The sequence below is a fragment of the Hemibagrus wyckioides genome, linkage group LG19 (assembly GCF_019097595.1).
Source record: "Hemibagrus wyckioides isolate EC202008001 linkage group LG19, SWU_Hwy_1.0, whole genome shotgun sequence".
NCBI classification, from domain to species: Eukaryota; Metazoa; Chordata; class Actinopteri; order Siluriformes; family Bagridae; genus Hemibagrus; species Hemibagrus wyckioides.
The window spans coordinates 2,696,339-2,711,394 of record NC_080728.1 but is presented as its reverse complement, the minus strand read 5'-3'; the positions used below and the strand labels follow the sequence as shown (position 1 = coordinate 2,711,394).

General features: G+C 40.4%; 1 protein-coding gene across 2 annotated transcripts; it reads left to right on the top strand.

The window, feature by feature from the left end:
* Positions 1-7,531, top strand: pik3cg (phosphatidylinositol-4,5-bisphosphate 3-kinase, catalytic subunit gamma). 2 transcript variants are annotated; one of them, XM_058416947.1, is made up of 11 exons: positions 2-184; positions 869-2,874; positions 3,063-3,128; positions 3,221-3,446; positions 3,528-3,631; positions 3,831-3,977; positions 4,061-4,151; positions 4,238-4,368; positions 4,637-4,748; positions 5,989-6,146; positions 6,705-7,531. In XM_058416947.1, exons 2-11 carry the CDS (start codon positions 877-879, stop codon positions 6,984-6,986), a joined length of 3,315 nt encoding a protein of 1,104 aa, XP_058272930.1. In that variant the 5' UTR covers positions 2-184; positions 869-876; the 3' UTR covers positions 6,987-7,531. The 2 variants fall into 2 exon arrangements, with proteins under 2 accessions (XP_058272932.1, XP_058272930.1); XM_058416949.1 differs by lacking the exon at positions 3,063-3,128 and having other exon boundaries at positions 1-184.
* Positions 7,532-15,056: the final 7,525 nt, after the last annotated feature.

The window sequence follows — 15,056 nt, the reverse complement described above, 5'->3', positions numbered from 1 at the left end:
GGTGTGTGTGTGTGTGTGTGTGTGTGTGTGTGAGAGTGTGTGTGACAGCTCACAGGGTGCATGTGGAAACTTCAGTAAAGACACGCTGTTTCTAACGAGGAGAAATTCCACTTCTCTCGCATCAATGTCTCGGGATCCGTCTGTCCGCCGTCGGGGGTACAGCTGGCCCTGTGTGTGCTGAACGGTGAGTTTTCACATCACACACACACACACACACACACAGGAGCAGGGTCCGTTACTTTGAACCATGCACACACACACACACACACACACACACACACACACACACATGTGAATCTCTCTCTCTCTGCAGAAGAAGCGGTTCCGTCTTTCTCAGGCGATTTGACTGAAAACAAAACTTCCGCATTAGTGCTGTTTCTCAGATATCAGATATAACACAGATCACTCAGTAACCCTCTAATAAAACGTCAGTCTTGTCTTCTTGTTGTTTTTACTACACAATAGAAACAGATGTGATTGGAATAAAGACATTTCTGAGCTTCACAGCTGATTTATTGTGGACTAACATTAAACACTTCCTGTTGTGTGACTTCCTTTGCGTTGAACTTAAATATACATCATCTCTGTTCAGCTGTGAGTCTGAGGGGGTTTCAGCTCTTCACAGCTCAGCTTTTGTCCTTTTTGGAGTTAAAGTTATTTCCCTGGTCATTTGGAAGCTCACTCAGTAATCTATATGTCTTTAAATAAAGTCACAACTTTCTTCAGTAAATCTGCATTAATGACCGTTCCTGCTTTGCTGTAGTCATCTTGGCTAGGAAACATCTAATTAACCCTTTTTTTCCTAGAGACTGTATAGAAGTATAAAAACCAAAGCACTGACGAATGTTTTGCTCTGACACGGTTTTAGCCTCGGTTATGGAGCAGCACGTTAGTGATGATGAATCTCCAGTAGTTCTTAGAGGTGAAATCCGGAGGAGGAGAAGAAAAATGAAAGCATTTACATCCAACTCATCCACAGCAATGGATCATTTATCCTTAGAGTTTGTGCTTCCTACGACTAACAAAACCACCAAAAACCCTGACACGCTGCAGCTGGATGTGATCGGGAACTGGACGGTAGAGCAGGTCAAAACCCAGCTGTGGCTGAAGGCTGTCACAACCAACGTGTGCCCTGAATTCTACCAGAAGTATTCACCTGACCACTGCATCCTGCTCTACCAAAAGAAAGGGAGCTGGTGTGAGATCTATGACAAGCACCAGGTGTTTCAGACCCTGGACTGCATTCGCTACTGGAAAGCTCTTAAAAAGGAGGTTGGAAAAATCTACCTGGTTCTGAGGCCTCAGCCTTCTGAAGAATCCATCCAGTACCAGAAATTTCTAAATCATCTTATCGGTTATGACGTGACAGATGTCAGTAATGTTCATGACGATGAGCTGGAGTTCACAAGGAGGAAGTTACTTACCACCAGAAAAATTGAACTGGCTGACCGAGATCCCAAACTTTACTCGATGGACCCCTGGATAGCCACCAAAGCCTTACCTGATTACCTGCTGAGTAAAATCACTAACAACCACATTCTCCTGGTGATACACAGAGACACCTCGAGTCAGACGATAAAGGTATCGATTGATGACACACCGTTTCATATCCTTCAGAGTTTTTTCATAAAGACCGTCAACAAGAGGGCTCTGCTCGGCATCCCAGAGGACGTCAACGAATCAGATTTTGTTCTGAGGGTTTGTGGAAGAGAAGAATATCTGTTCGGAGACTATCCCATCAAAAACTTCCACTGGATCAGACAGTGCCTCAAAAGTGGAGAAGAGATCCATTTGGTGCTTGAATCCCCTCCAAACCCTGAACAAGATGTGGTCCAAAAGGAGGATTGGTCACAGGTGGATGACTGCACTGGTGTAGCGGGCACACATGAGCAATTGACTATTAATGAGAAGGACCATGAGAAGGTGTTCACCGTCTCCCTCTGGGACTGTAACCGCAAGTTCAGAGTCAAAATCCTGGGGATTGATATACCAGTCCTGCCTTGTAATTCAGAACTGATGGTCTTCGTGGAGGCCAGCATTTTCCATGGGCAGCAGCTGCTAGCGCAGGAGAGGACACCCTCAAAGCCCTTCACTGAAGAGGTGCTGTGGAATAGCTGGCTCGATTTCAACATTAAGATCAAGGATTTACCCAAAGGTGCTCGGCTGAACCTGCAGGTGTTGTGTGGTAAAGCACAAACACAGACCTCAAGAGACAGCTCTTCGCTCGAAAGCAAGAACAAGAGCCGCCTGCTCTACTACGTAAACCTGTTAGTGGTGGACCATCGGTCTTTACTCAGACAGGGCGAGTTCATCCTGCACATGTGGAAGATGCCTGAGAAAAGTGAGGATAACAGCAGTGTGAATGCAGATAAACTCACTTCTGCCACCAATCCAGACAAAACCAGTTCCATGGCAATTGCAGTGCTACTGGACAAGTATTGCTACCCAGTGGCTTTGCCTAAGAGCAGGGATTCCCGAGACGCATCGGAAATGGAAGGGGAGAGAGGGAAACGAGAGATGCCGAACCATTTACGGAAACAGTTTGATCAAATCGTGGCTACCGATCCTCTGCATCCACTCAGTGTGGAAGATAAGGAGCTGCTCTGGCATTTCAGACAGGAGTGTGTGCGGCATCCTTCAGCCTACCCCAAGTTTCTCGGCTCTGTGAAGTGGGGAAAACAGGAAGCTGTCATGGCCACACATCATCTTTTAGATAAAAGCACAGCATGGGACCGGAGCCCTCTGGATGTGGGGTTAGCGATGCAGCTATTGGACTGCCACTTCTCTGATGCAAATGTGCGCACTATGGCTGTCAGGAAGTTGGAGACTCTTGGTGATGACGATGTCCTTCGCTACCTTTTACAGCTGGTTCAGGTAAGCCTTGTGAAAAAACCTCCATTAACAAAAATAATGAGTGGCATGCCTATTTGCCACAGTTATCCTTTATCTGTGTTATATTTCCTCAGTCATATTTATTATTTATTCCTGTATGTCTCACTCAACTAACAAATCTAAAAAAAGCAAAATGTTTCATTAATTTGTTCATTTGCCCCCCCCCCCAGGCTGTTAAGTTTGAACCCTATCATGATAGTGCGCTTGCCAGGTTTCTCCTTAAGCGTGCTCTCAGGGTGAGTTTCTCTGTACCGTCATGGTGATGTTGTACAGAAATAGTCTGTTTTTAATTTTAATGGTGTGAACTTTCATTCCATCTTCTTCACAGAGCAAGCGAATTGGCCATTTCCTCTTCTGGTTCTTGCGGAGTGAGATAGCTCAGTCCATGCACTACCAACAGCGCTATGCAGTTATTTTAGAGGCCTACCTCCGTGGCTGTGGAGACGCCATGCTGCAGGACTTCAGGAAGCAGGTGGAAATTACTGAGGCACTACAGAAGGTCACCCGTGAGGTCAAAGCCATATCTGCTGAGAAGTATGATGTTTCTCCACAAGGTGATTGCCCATCCTGATGAGTTTGTATTTCAGTTCCAACTCCTGAAGGACTAGCCATCTAATCATCTTGCTGTCCTCTAGTTGTTTTTCAGTTGCGCCAGAAACTGGAGAGTCTGCAAATGCAGGGTTTGCCTGAGAGCTTTAAAGTACCGTATGATCCCGGTCTGCGAGCTGGGTCACTGGTGGTAGGTGGTGGAGCACAACAGACCTTCTGTTTTAGTATTGGTGGCATAGAAGTTTCTTGTTACTCGTGTGACCCTGGTTGCTTGTTGGACAGGTTTTGCTACATTTCAAGAAGCTAAAACAGACATATGATATTTGACATAAGACTGTTTCAGACTTGTTCAGTTAGACAGTCTGTTATGAAACTGTTTCTGTTCACAGATTGAGCAATGCAAAGTAATGGCATCCAAAAAGAAACCCCTGTGGCTGCAGTTTAAGCGAGCGGACCCCACCACTTTGTCGAGCGATACGATTGGGATCATCTTCAAGGATGGAGATGACCTTCGACAGGACATGTTAATTCTACAGGTGACGATTAAATAATGAAAACAAGTCTTCTGTGCTGTCATTAGAAACAATACCAATACTTTTAAATCTTTATCACAATGCAGATTCTGTTGATCATGGAGTCTATATGGGAGACTGAATCTCTAGATCTGTCCTTATTGCCCTATGGTTGTATTTCTACTGGAAATAAAATCGGTAAGTCAGTAAAATTCTGTTAATACTTGTGGACTCTGAATGTTTACCCCAGTAAGTTTGGATTAATGTTGAATTCCTGACCATAGGAATGATCGAGATCGTGAAGGATGCTACCACCATTGCCAACATCCAGCAAAGCACTGTGGGGAATACTGGAGCTTTTAAAGATGAAATCCTGAACCAGTGGCTGCGAGACAAATGTGTGAATGAGGACAAGGTATGTTGTTTTCTGTTAGAGGGTATGATTGTTTGCATCAGCGGGGAAGGAAACGTCTGCAGGTCTATTTCCTGGTTCAAAAAAGGCTTTGTCTGAGGTACAGCCTTTTATTTCAGAAGGAATTCAGCTGCTGACAGGAAATGACGAGTATTACCCAGCACTCTTACTGAATGTGTATTGTTCGCCTTCCCTGTTTGCATGGTTATCTTTGCATAATTGCAAATGTGTGTAATAAAAAAAGACATTGAGGTTTCTGTCCTCCCTCCAGTACCAGCAGGCAGTGGAGCGCTTTGTCTATTCCTGTGGAGGTTACTGTGTAGCAACCTACGTCCTGGGGATAGGCGATCGCCATAACGACAACATCATGGTCACCGAATCTGGTAAAAAAGCACAAATAAAATGTTTGTATTTAATGACACACAGCAGATGAGAGTTTCAGTGGTTGGAGTGGACTGGCTCATGCTTCCTGTTTCAAGTCGACACTTTTCTGATTAAACAAACTTCAAGTAAAGAAGGTTTTAAATAAGTTTAATCTGCAAAAAAGTGATGGAGAAAGCATGCTAGAGTGATTTATTCCCATATACCACAGGAATATTAATTATATTCCTATATAATTTCCTGTAAATAATTCCTATAAATAATATTCACTATATTATTTCATATAATCAGAGTAAATTTAATGTATTAAAACAATTATTTTAATATTTAATAATGTTGAATAGCGGTTGATTGAATGACTTATGGGTCATATCATTCAATAATAATAATAATAATAATAATAATAATAATAATAATAATGATAATTCTTAACACTTTAGAGTTAAACATTTACAACTTCTCTACAATGGTTTCAAATCTAAATGAACAGATTTATTGTCAATAAAACTAAATCACACAAAAAGGAACATCACAGCAGGACAGCAAGAAGTATTTATAATTATTTGGTGCAAAGCGTAAGGCCAGTGTTCATAAAAAGACACCTGAGGACATACCATGGAAATATTAAATGTAAATTTACTTTTAAACTGTGTCATTTTTATTCTGAAATAAAAAATAAAAGTAAAATAAAAGAACATGAAATTAAATTATATTTAAAATATATAAATAAAAATAATAAAATAAAGTAAAGTAAAATAAAATTCACGAGACCTGAATTAAAGACTTGAATTAATGTATTTTCATAAGTGAATAGTTACATATCATGTTGTAAAATGACGTATCAGAACGAGTTATAATACTGTATACTCTACAGTTTGCCTTGAAGCCTGGAGTGGTGTCAGAGCTGCTGTTACAGAAAATTAATCAACACTTTCTGACCAATCACATCCTACAGTGCTTTGGTGTAATGTGTACGCTATTAGACAAAAGGGTTCCTTATATTTATTTATTTAGTGTTATAGATAGTGAAGTAGTTGAGGATTCTTTTGTTAGGTATGTTTCTACTTAGTGTCTTTGCATGGTCTTTAGCATTTATGTTTGTTTTGGTCATTAGGTTCTTCATAATTATTGATAATTTAATGAAATATACCATTAAAGATCATGAGGTAAGGAAAAAAGGTGATCTGAAAGTTGATTGTGTTGCATGTAGCGCTTGATAAATGAATAATCTGCTGTGCTTAGGTAATCTATTCCACATTGACTTTGGACACATCCTTGGAAACTACAAGAGCTTTCTGGGAATAACCAAGGAGAGGGTCCCTTTTGTTTTGACGCCTGACTTTCTCTATGTAATGGGCACAACGGGAAAGAAGACCAGCCCCAATTTCTTCATGTTCCAGGTGAAGAAGCCTATTTTTATTATCTATGATTGAATAATTAAGGAATATCACACAGCAGATCGTGCTGCTTTGTCTGTTGTGTGTCATTTAACACTGATTACGATGTTTAATACATTAATGCATAAAATGCTCTGTTTTTGGTCAAGATGTAATGTTAGGAAACTTTTGTTGCATGTTATCGCATATCTGAAAGCAGTTATTGGACAGCTCACATCTGCTTCTCTGCCTCTCGCTTGCTCTAGCTGTCTGAAGACTTTCTTTTGCCAGGAAATTTTCCCAAGCATTTTTACAAACCGACACTGTACCTAAGCACTAATGTGAAACTCTTTCCATAAACATTGCATAAGCATATCCTAACAAAAATGTCACCATTTTTCTATCAGTTTATTATTAATCTAAGATAATGTGGAGTGACTGTCAAGTCCCTGTGTATGAGCTGTTACTATAGAAACAATAATGTATTAGAATAAATGCGGTACAGTCTAAGTCCAGTTTTGAGAACGCAACGGGGGGTGGTGTAAAAAGTGTACTGATATACTTATTTTCTCTTAAACCTAGAATATTTGCGTGAAGGCCTACCTGGCTCTGCGACATCACACCAACTTGCTCATCATCTTGTTCTCGATGATGCTGATGACTGGCATGCCCCAGCTGACCAGCAAGGAGGACATAGAGTACATTCGAGAGGCTCTGACTGTGGGCTGTACAGAAGACGTGGCTCAGAGACACTTTCTGGATCAGATCGAAATCTGCCGGGACAAGGGCTGGACAGTGCAGTTCAACTGGTTTCTACACTTAGTGCTCGGGATTAAACAAGGTGTGGAAAAACGATCAGCTTAAGCTGAGAACTGTGAAAAGGCCAGTGTAGCAGTGTTTTCCCAAAGAGTATTTTATCAGCAAATTAAATTTTTATATCAAGGTTTAGTTTTTATGTGAGTTTATTTCAATTGCTTTTACTACTCGGACTGTTAACTCTGAAGTTATCCCATCCATCATCCCAAGTTTGTATCTTACATTTTACGCAAAAAAAAAAAAACAAGTCTATACAATGTTCATTTAATACAAGGATTATGTGACATTAAAATAAGCTGAATGAGTGGGTCGCATTTTTAAACCCTGAGCTTTTACATGAGATAATGCAGATTTGCATTGCAGATGAAGGAAGATTCTCACCTCAGGACTCAACATTCTCAGAGCCAAATGCAGTGAATGTTACACTTGGTTAGTGTGGATAGACACACAGCTTTCAAATTGGATGTGCAATACACAACAGTATGGTTGTGAATCTATGGAGAAAAGACACTGCAGTTTTTCTTATGGAACCATTTTCTAGCTGAGAACTAAAAAGACCATGTTGTGGAGCATATAATAAACTGTCAATACACTTTTATTGTCTGGCCATTCATCAATCCCATTACTGAAGATGAAATCACTAATTCTGTTTTCTTAGGATTGGATAGATACTGTTTCTGCCTGCGGGTGAAAGTCATACTCCATGTTGTCATGTAACAAAAGTGCTGTTCCTCTTAGTGATAAACGACAGGCTAAGCAGTGTCCAGGCAGCAAAGTCCAAACCACACAGAATGGCTGATCTTTAATTCACTTTCACATAGCCACTGAGAGGACACAGGACTGGTTCTGCTATATCATCATCTGCAGGAACAGATTGGTCAGTATGATAAAAGATAGAGGCATCATTATCTTAGTCAGTAGCTGAATTTAGCTCGACATTGACCCGGTGATGCTCTAGGTCTGCAGAAACCCTGTTGAAACCACTTTATGTCCGTATCTTATATTTGTTAACTGGCAAGTTTTGCAAGCTACCAAGCACCGAGTCTGGGTTCCACTGTGTTACTATTGGTTTGCACAGGAGCCACAAATATTTCTATACTTGTTTATATCAAGTGTACAGTCTTGCTCATTCGAGTGAGATTAACCTCTTGTGAACATGGCATTACACTAGGTTCCTGTTTTAATGCAGTGGTGTCTCCTGTGCCACACTGACCCTATAGCTGGGACAGCAGATGATGTAGAGAGGTGCTGTCATATCCATAGACTCTTTGGCCAAAAAGGAGCTTCAACATTACTACATAGTTTTATCAGGATGTGCCTCAGTGTCCTCTATAGCAGTGGCAGCAGTTTCTGTTTCTGTCTTGTCCTTGAAGCACATTTTAGTCAAATATGAGACAGTGTCTGCTATGAATTAGATAATGAGAGTTAGCCTCAGGACTCAGGGGACTGTTCTCTGATTGCAGTGGCCCAGTGGGCATCTGCCTGTGTCCAGAACCTGCTTGCATACCTGGAGTTTGGCGCTTGATGTTTTTACATCACAGTAGTATTGTTTGTCCACTGGAAACGTTACAGCACTTCTCACACACTTTCATGTTGTTTCAAACCCATCCATCATGACTAGTTCCCTTTTCTCAGTAAGAAGTACTAAGGGCATGGAGTCTTGTGATGTGTGATTGAGAAGCCAATATTCTAGATAGGGAAGTAGACACACCCTGGAATTGCACAGCCTCGACTGTGTACACATTTTATACCGAGATTGCTTTGATTTGCTACGTCTCTTTGTGCATGTGGATATGGAGGAATCTTCCACAGAAATTAGAAAGCCGTACATTTGTTCATCACTTGCATCCTTTCTGACATCAGACATTTAGGGTCTCTCAAGTCTACAGGGTAAATTCCACCGCATATTTGTTGCTGCTGGTGCAGATTTGGCATCAGTGTTATGTCACTTTAGACCAAGATATTTTTGTGTCTGCTTGTTCACTCCTCTGCATGACCAGAATGTGAAAAAGGAAGAACTTGACACATCAGGGGATTTTTATAGGCTACAGACATGAGGTCAGACTCACAAGGTGAAAACTTTGTTATTAGTACTGGGCTAGAAAATGAGCACATGGAAAAATCAGGAAGTATAAGATCTACGTGTTTAAGTGCTCAATGCTAATTTGTTAAAATGAATAAATATGCTGCAATATCTGTAGGTGTCTTTGTCTATGGCAGCTGATTTGATAAATAAATAAAGTTTTTCTGGCTTTTATTTTTTATTAATAACAATAACACCAAGTTTCTGAACAGAAAACAAATTGTGAAACAAATTAGAGCAAAGTTAATTATGTTTTTATATATAATAATATATTAATAATGTAATGCATGATGATTATTTTCTGAGTAAAACATCACTAATGAATAATTGTTGTTTATTAGTTTTGTTGTTAACGAAACATCAGAGGTACAGCCACTGAAAAAACATTAAAATTAAAAATGCCAAAACAGCAGATGCTCTCAGCAAACTGTGTGTGTGTGTGTGTGTGTGTGTAGAGAGAGAGAGAGAGTGAAAGAGAGAAACATGCTCTATAGAAAACCTGTACAAAGTGCCTTTATGTTATCGTCACCTGATGGTTATGTGGACCACAAACACTTGGCCAGGGAAGAATGACCAGTTTTTGTCTATGCAAATCTTATGGTTTCAGGGACAGCGTGTTTGTGTTCCAGTCAAATTATCAACGAAAGTATGTCTGCTTGTTCCAGTGGGACATATTCATTCACATAACATTTCTTCCTGTTTAATTATTTTGATAAATTCCACCATAACGTCTTTTAGTCCGGTAAAAACTGCAGGGAGAATTCATTTCTGTAGAAATATAACAGTTAATACACGGCTTCTGATGGAAATATATCACATGCTTGATTCTTTATGAACAGTATTAATAGTCTAGTTGATAATATCTGGCAACCGGTAATGATAGAATTAAACATTAATTCATATATACACCCTTGTGACAACTGATGGTAACAGAAAACAAGAATTTTCTGCTGGTTTTGCTGGACGTTGTGTCAGAATTGCATGCAAGGAACTGCTGACTGATTTTTACTGATTTGAAACTCAAATATTCTTTACAGAATCCATGAAGGAAGTGAGAACTTTGACCAAAAAAGAAAAGAACATGAAACAGAAATACAGTAAACGCTAACCACAATTAATAGATTTCCAATAAAATGAATAAATAAAGGACAAATAATCATAACACAATGAAGAAGGTGAATAATTCTGTGCCAAAACATAGACATGGGAATTATTGAGAGTTACTGAGGACCACAAACATCAGCACATGAAACTTTAGCTCAGGTTCATAACTGGAAACAGAGGCGAGATCTCCGAGGCTTTGAGGAAGTGAATTCTATAGTTTAGTTTAGGAGCTATAATGATGAAGGTTCCATTGTCCTGTTCTTCCTCTGCCCCTGCTGGAATGCAGGAAAGCCAAGAGGGTTCAGCGTGTGTAACCAAAAGTCTTGCACAATAATACTTGTGAAATGCGCTCAGTTATGATTACACAGATCATCGTTCTATGTCCATCCTCCTGACCACAAGTGCTGATGTGTAAACACCTGGTAGTGTGGAGCTCTCCACTGCCCCTGGTGGTCATCCAATTACATACATAACTTACAATACACATTACATTTGGTTTATTTTTTTTAATCCTTAATTAACAAATTTCTTTTAAAGATCTACACCCATAATCCATGTTATATGCTAAAGTCACAAGCTTTCGGCTGTTCACTAAATACTTTTCACACACACGAGAATAACAGCTCCAAAACCAGAAGACTGTAGAGGAAATCTATGGGTTTTAATGGGTGTAGTGGGAAGGCTAATGGTTTGTGATGGGTTTTGTTGTGTGGGTGTTTAATGCATTGTCATGGTATTGCCAGTTGTGAACTAGTAAATTGGTGATTGTCACAAAAACACTAAATAATTGTTTATAGTAAATTATGATGTGTAAAAGAAAAAGAATTTCAATATACAACATTGACCTCTTATATACAGGGATGGATGAAATAACAGGAATGCAATAAGGGAAAAAAACTTGGTGATTTATACACTATATGACCGTAAGTATGTGGTCACCTGATGACCAGACCCATATGCATACACTATATTGCCAAAAGTATTTGCTCACCTGCCTTGACTCGCATATGAACTTAAGTGACATCCCATTCCTAATCCATAGGGTTCAATATGACGTCAGTCCACCCTTTGCAGCTATAACAGCTTCAACTCTTCTGGGAAGGCTGTCCACAAGGTTTAGGAGTGTGTTTATGGGAATTTTTGACCATTCTTCCAGAAGCGCATTTGTGAGGTCACACACTGATGTTGGACGAGAAGGCCTGGCTCTCAGTCTCCGCTCTAATTCATCCCAAAGGTGTTCTATCGGGTTGAGGTCAGGACTCTGTGCAGGCCAGTCAAGTTCATCCACACCAGACTCTGTCATCCATGTCTTTATGGACCTTGCTTTGTGCACTGGTGCACAGTCATGTTGGAAGAGGAAGGGGCCAGCTCCAAACTGTTCCCACAAAGTTGGGAGCATGGAATTGTCCAAAATGTCTTGGTATGCTGAAGCATTCAGAGTTCCTTTCACTGGAACTAAGGGGCCAAGCCCAGCTCCTGAAAAACAACCCCACACCATAATTCCCCCTCCACCAAACTTTACACTTGGCACAATGCAGTCAGACAAGTACCGTTCTCCTGGCAACCGCCAAACCCAGACTCGTCCATCAGATTGCCAGATGGAGAAGCGCGATTCGTCACTCCAGAGAACGCGTCTCCACTGCTCTAGAGTCCAGTGGCGGCGTGCTTTACACCACTGCATCCGACGCTTTGCATTGCACTTGGTGATGTATGGCTTGGATGCAGCTGCTCGGCCATGGAAACCCATTCCATGAAGCTCTCTGCACACTGTTCTTGAGCTAATCTGAAGGCCACATGAAGTTTGGAGGTCTGTAGCGATTGACTCTGCAGAAAGTTGGCGACCTCTTCGCACTACGCACCTCAGCATCCGCTGACCCCGCTCCGTCAGTTTATGTGGCCTACCACTTCGTGGCTGAGTTGCTGTCGTTCCCAAACACTTCCACGTTCTTATAATACAGCTGACAGTTGACTGTGGAATATTTAGGAGCGAGGAAATTTCACGACTGGATTTGTTGCACAGGTGGCATCCTATCACAGTTCCACGCTGGAATTCACTGAGCTCCTGAGAGCGACCCATTCTTTCACAAATGTTTGTAAAAACAGTCTGCATGCCTAGGTGCTTGATTTTATACACCTGTGGCCATGGAAGTGATTGGAACACCTGATTCTGATTATTTGGATGGGTGAGCGAATACTTTTGGCAATATAGTGTATTTTCTCCTAAAACACAAGTCTTTGTATGCTGTAGCATTACATTTTCCCTTCACTGGAAGTAAGAGACTCGAACCCTGTTCCAGCATAACATCTCTGTACACAAAGCCCCTGAGCTCCATGAACTGGAGTGTCCTGTACAGAGCCCTGACTCTGACTCAACCCCACTGAACACCTTTAGAATCAGCTGGAACACCGACTGAACCCCAGAGCTCCTCAATCTTACAACATTACAACAGTGTCTGATCTCACTAATGCTCTTTTAGCTGAATGATCACTAATCCCCACAGACACACTCCAACATAGTGATGAAACCTTCCCAGAGAGTGGAGCGCATTATAGCAGCACAAGAGGAATAAATCTGGAATGAGATGTTTAAGAAGCACATCTGTGTTTGATGATCCACAAACATTTGGCCATATAGTGTATAATATGTTGATTGCACACTAATTCCACACATCAGCTATAAAAAAAAAAATGACTGATGGTTATCATTTTAGGTCAGATTTCAAAGCACCACAAGACAAGTAACTTCCAAAGACAGCAAATTATGAGTGCCCAAATATGGGTATGCCTGTGTAGACCAGTGTGCATGTACTGTACACATAACTGGTTTTATAAAGTAGAAAACCATGACCCATGAGTAATATAATAATATATCATCATATTTCCCACACTTGAACGGTTTTCTTGATGGAAACCAAAGCCACAGTGTCTCCTGCCAAATACTGTGCATGGTGGGAAATCCATCATTTCATAGAACTGATGGAAATTAGGTCCAGTGATTGCTATGCATGGTTGTATATTAGATGTATAACAAATATGAGGCTGTTTCTACAGGACCTGATGGACCTGAATGTGCACACAGTGATGTGCACACAATGATTCCCTGATGTTCCCATGTTCTATATGTCTGTAAAATCCCCATGTACACAGCTGAAATGATGACTTCACTAAATTGAAACATCGTCAAAACTTGGGATATAATGGAAAGGGTTAGGGTTAGGGTTAAGAAAGTTTGGAAGGTTCTGGAGTGCTGACTCTGAAGTGGATATCCTCTTTTATACAAAACTCTGGAAGATGAGCTTCTTTGAAAAAGTGGCCCAGAATTCCACCACAAACCCATGTAGGATTTGTTTGACAGTAATGGTGGCCCTGCTCCTTATTAGGTCCTTGAAATATTTTTACTGAGTTTCTGTTATTTTTGTCGCAGTAACCATTCAATATTGTCCACCCAAATGAACAGCTCACTGCAGAGTATATGGACAGTGATTAAGGCTCTGGGTTGTTGCTCAGAGGTTCAAGCCCCACCACTGCTAAGCTGCCACTGCTGGGCCCCTGAGCAGGTTCCTCAACCCTCCGTACTCCAGGGTGCTGCATCATGGCCGACACTGTGCTCTGACCCCAACCTCCAAAATCAAGATATATGAAGAAAGAGTTTCAATGTGTATGTGATAATAATGAAGGCTTCCTCTTGAGATCATCACTAAAATAACACTGAACCTCTCCTGACTTCTGATTGACATTTTAACATCCACATTTTGGCAGAAACTGTAGCTTTTACTATATACTCACTGGATTGGTCGTGCTAAATTGCCCCAAGGTGTGAATGAGAGTGTGAGTGTGTCCTGTAATGGGTGGAGTCTCTAACAGGGTGTGTTTTCTAGTGATAGACACTGATAGACAGTGTACACCTGAACAAGAAAAAGTGTTTACTAGAGATAAATGAATGTATGAATGAATTTGTGAATTAAAACACCAGTAAAACTAATAGTAAATATAATACATTTTCCCACACAGAACCATTCATGAAAAAATGTACTATATTTGCTATTAGTTTTAATAGTGTTTTAATTGAATGAATGATTGATGAATGATCTGAATGATTTTATATGATTCCAAGGTGTAAAATAATAATTAGGATATAAAATGTTTCAGGAGTTGGGAGACACAGTAGTGTAGTGGTGAACATGTTTGCCTCAGATGTTGGGGGTTTGATTCCTGTCTCCGCCCTGTAGGTGTTGAGTTTGCATGTTCTCCCCCGTGTTTCAGGGGTTTCCTCTGGGTGATCATTTTTTCTAATCTTCAACTGTCCAGTTTGGGTGAGTCTGTTCCCATTATAGCATCACATTCCTGTTCTTGGCTGTCAGGAGTGGAACCTGATGTGGACTTCTGCTCTTGTTGCTCATCTACCTGAAGGTTTTGTTACACTGAGATGCTTTTCTGTTCATCGTGATTGTACAGAGCGATTTTAAGAGTCATTGGAAAACTGCATAAATGACCAGATGTTCTGATTAGGGATTAGACACTGAGTTTATAATCTCTAGTGATGGATTTATTGTAGTGTTTGAATTTTACACGAAAGTGCCATCATGTGTTCAGTAGAACCAGTAAAATCATTCCTCAGATGGAAAAATACTGGTAATTCAAACCACAATCCTGGCAACATGCTAAAGCTTCCAGTCTGTGGAAACCTCTGAAAAGAAAAGAAAGACTGACGATCTGCCAGTAGAACAAGATCTCCCAAAGCCTGCAACAAGTTAAAATGTTTTATTGTATTCTTTGACAATTTAAATTGAATTTAAATTGAAAGATATTTCTTTTCCAGTTAATTAGGTGAATCAGACATAAGTGATTATTTTCTTATAATTTTGCCATAAAAATAGAAAAATAACTAATAGACACTTAGGTACTGGTTGGTTGTTGTTTATTTTATTTTA

What these genes read in the sequence shown, in the direction of transcription:
- pik3cg (XM_058416947.1), top strand. Translation starts at nt 877, where the DNA reads ATGGAGCAGCACGTTAGTGATGATGAATCTCCAGTAGTTCTTAGAGGT. An exon ending in GTATGATGTTTCTCCACAAG is followed by an intron (nt 3,447 to 3,527) that starts GTGATTGCCCAT and finishes GCTGTCCTCTAG; the next exon opens with TTGTTTTTCAGTTGCGCCAG. An exon ending in AATGTGTGAATGAGGACAAG is followed by an intron (nt 4,369 to 4,636) that starts GTATGTTGTTTT and finishes TCCTCCCTCCAG; the next exon opens with TACCAGCAGGCAGTGGAGCG.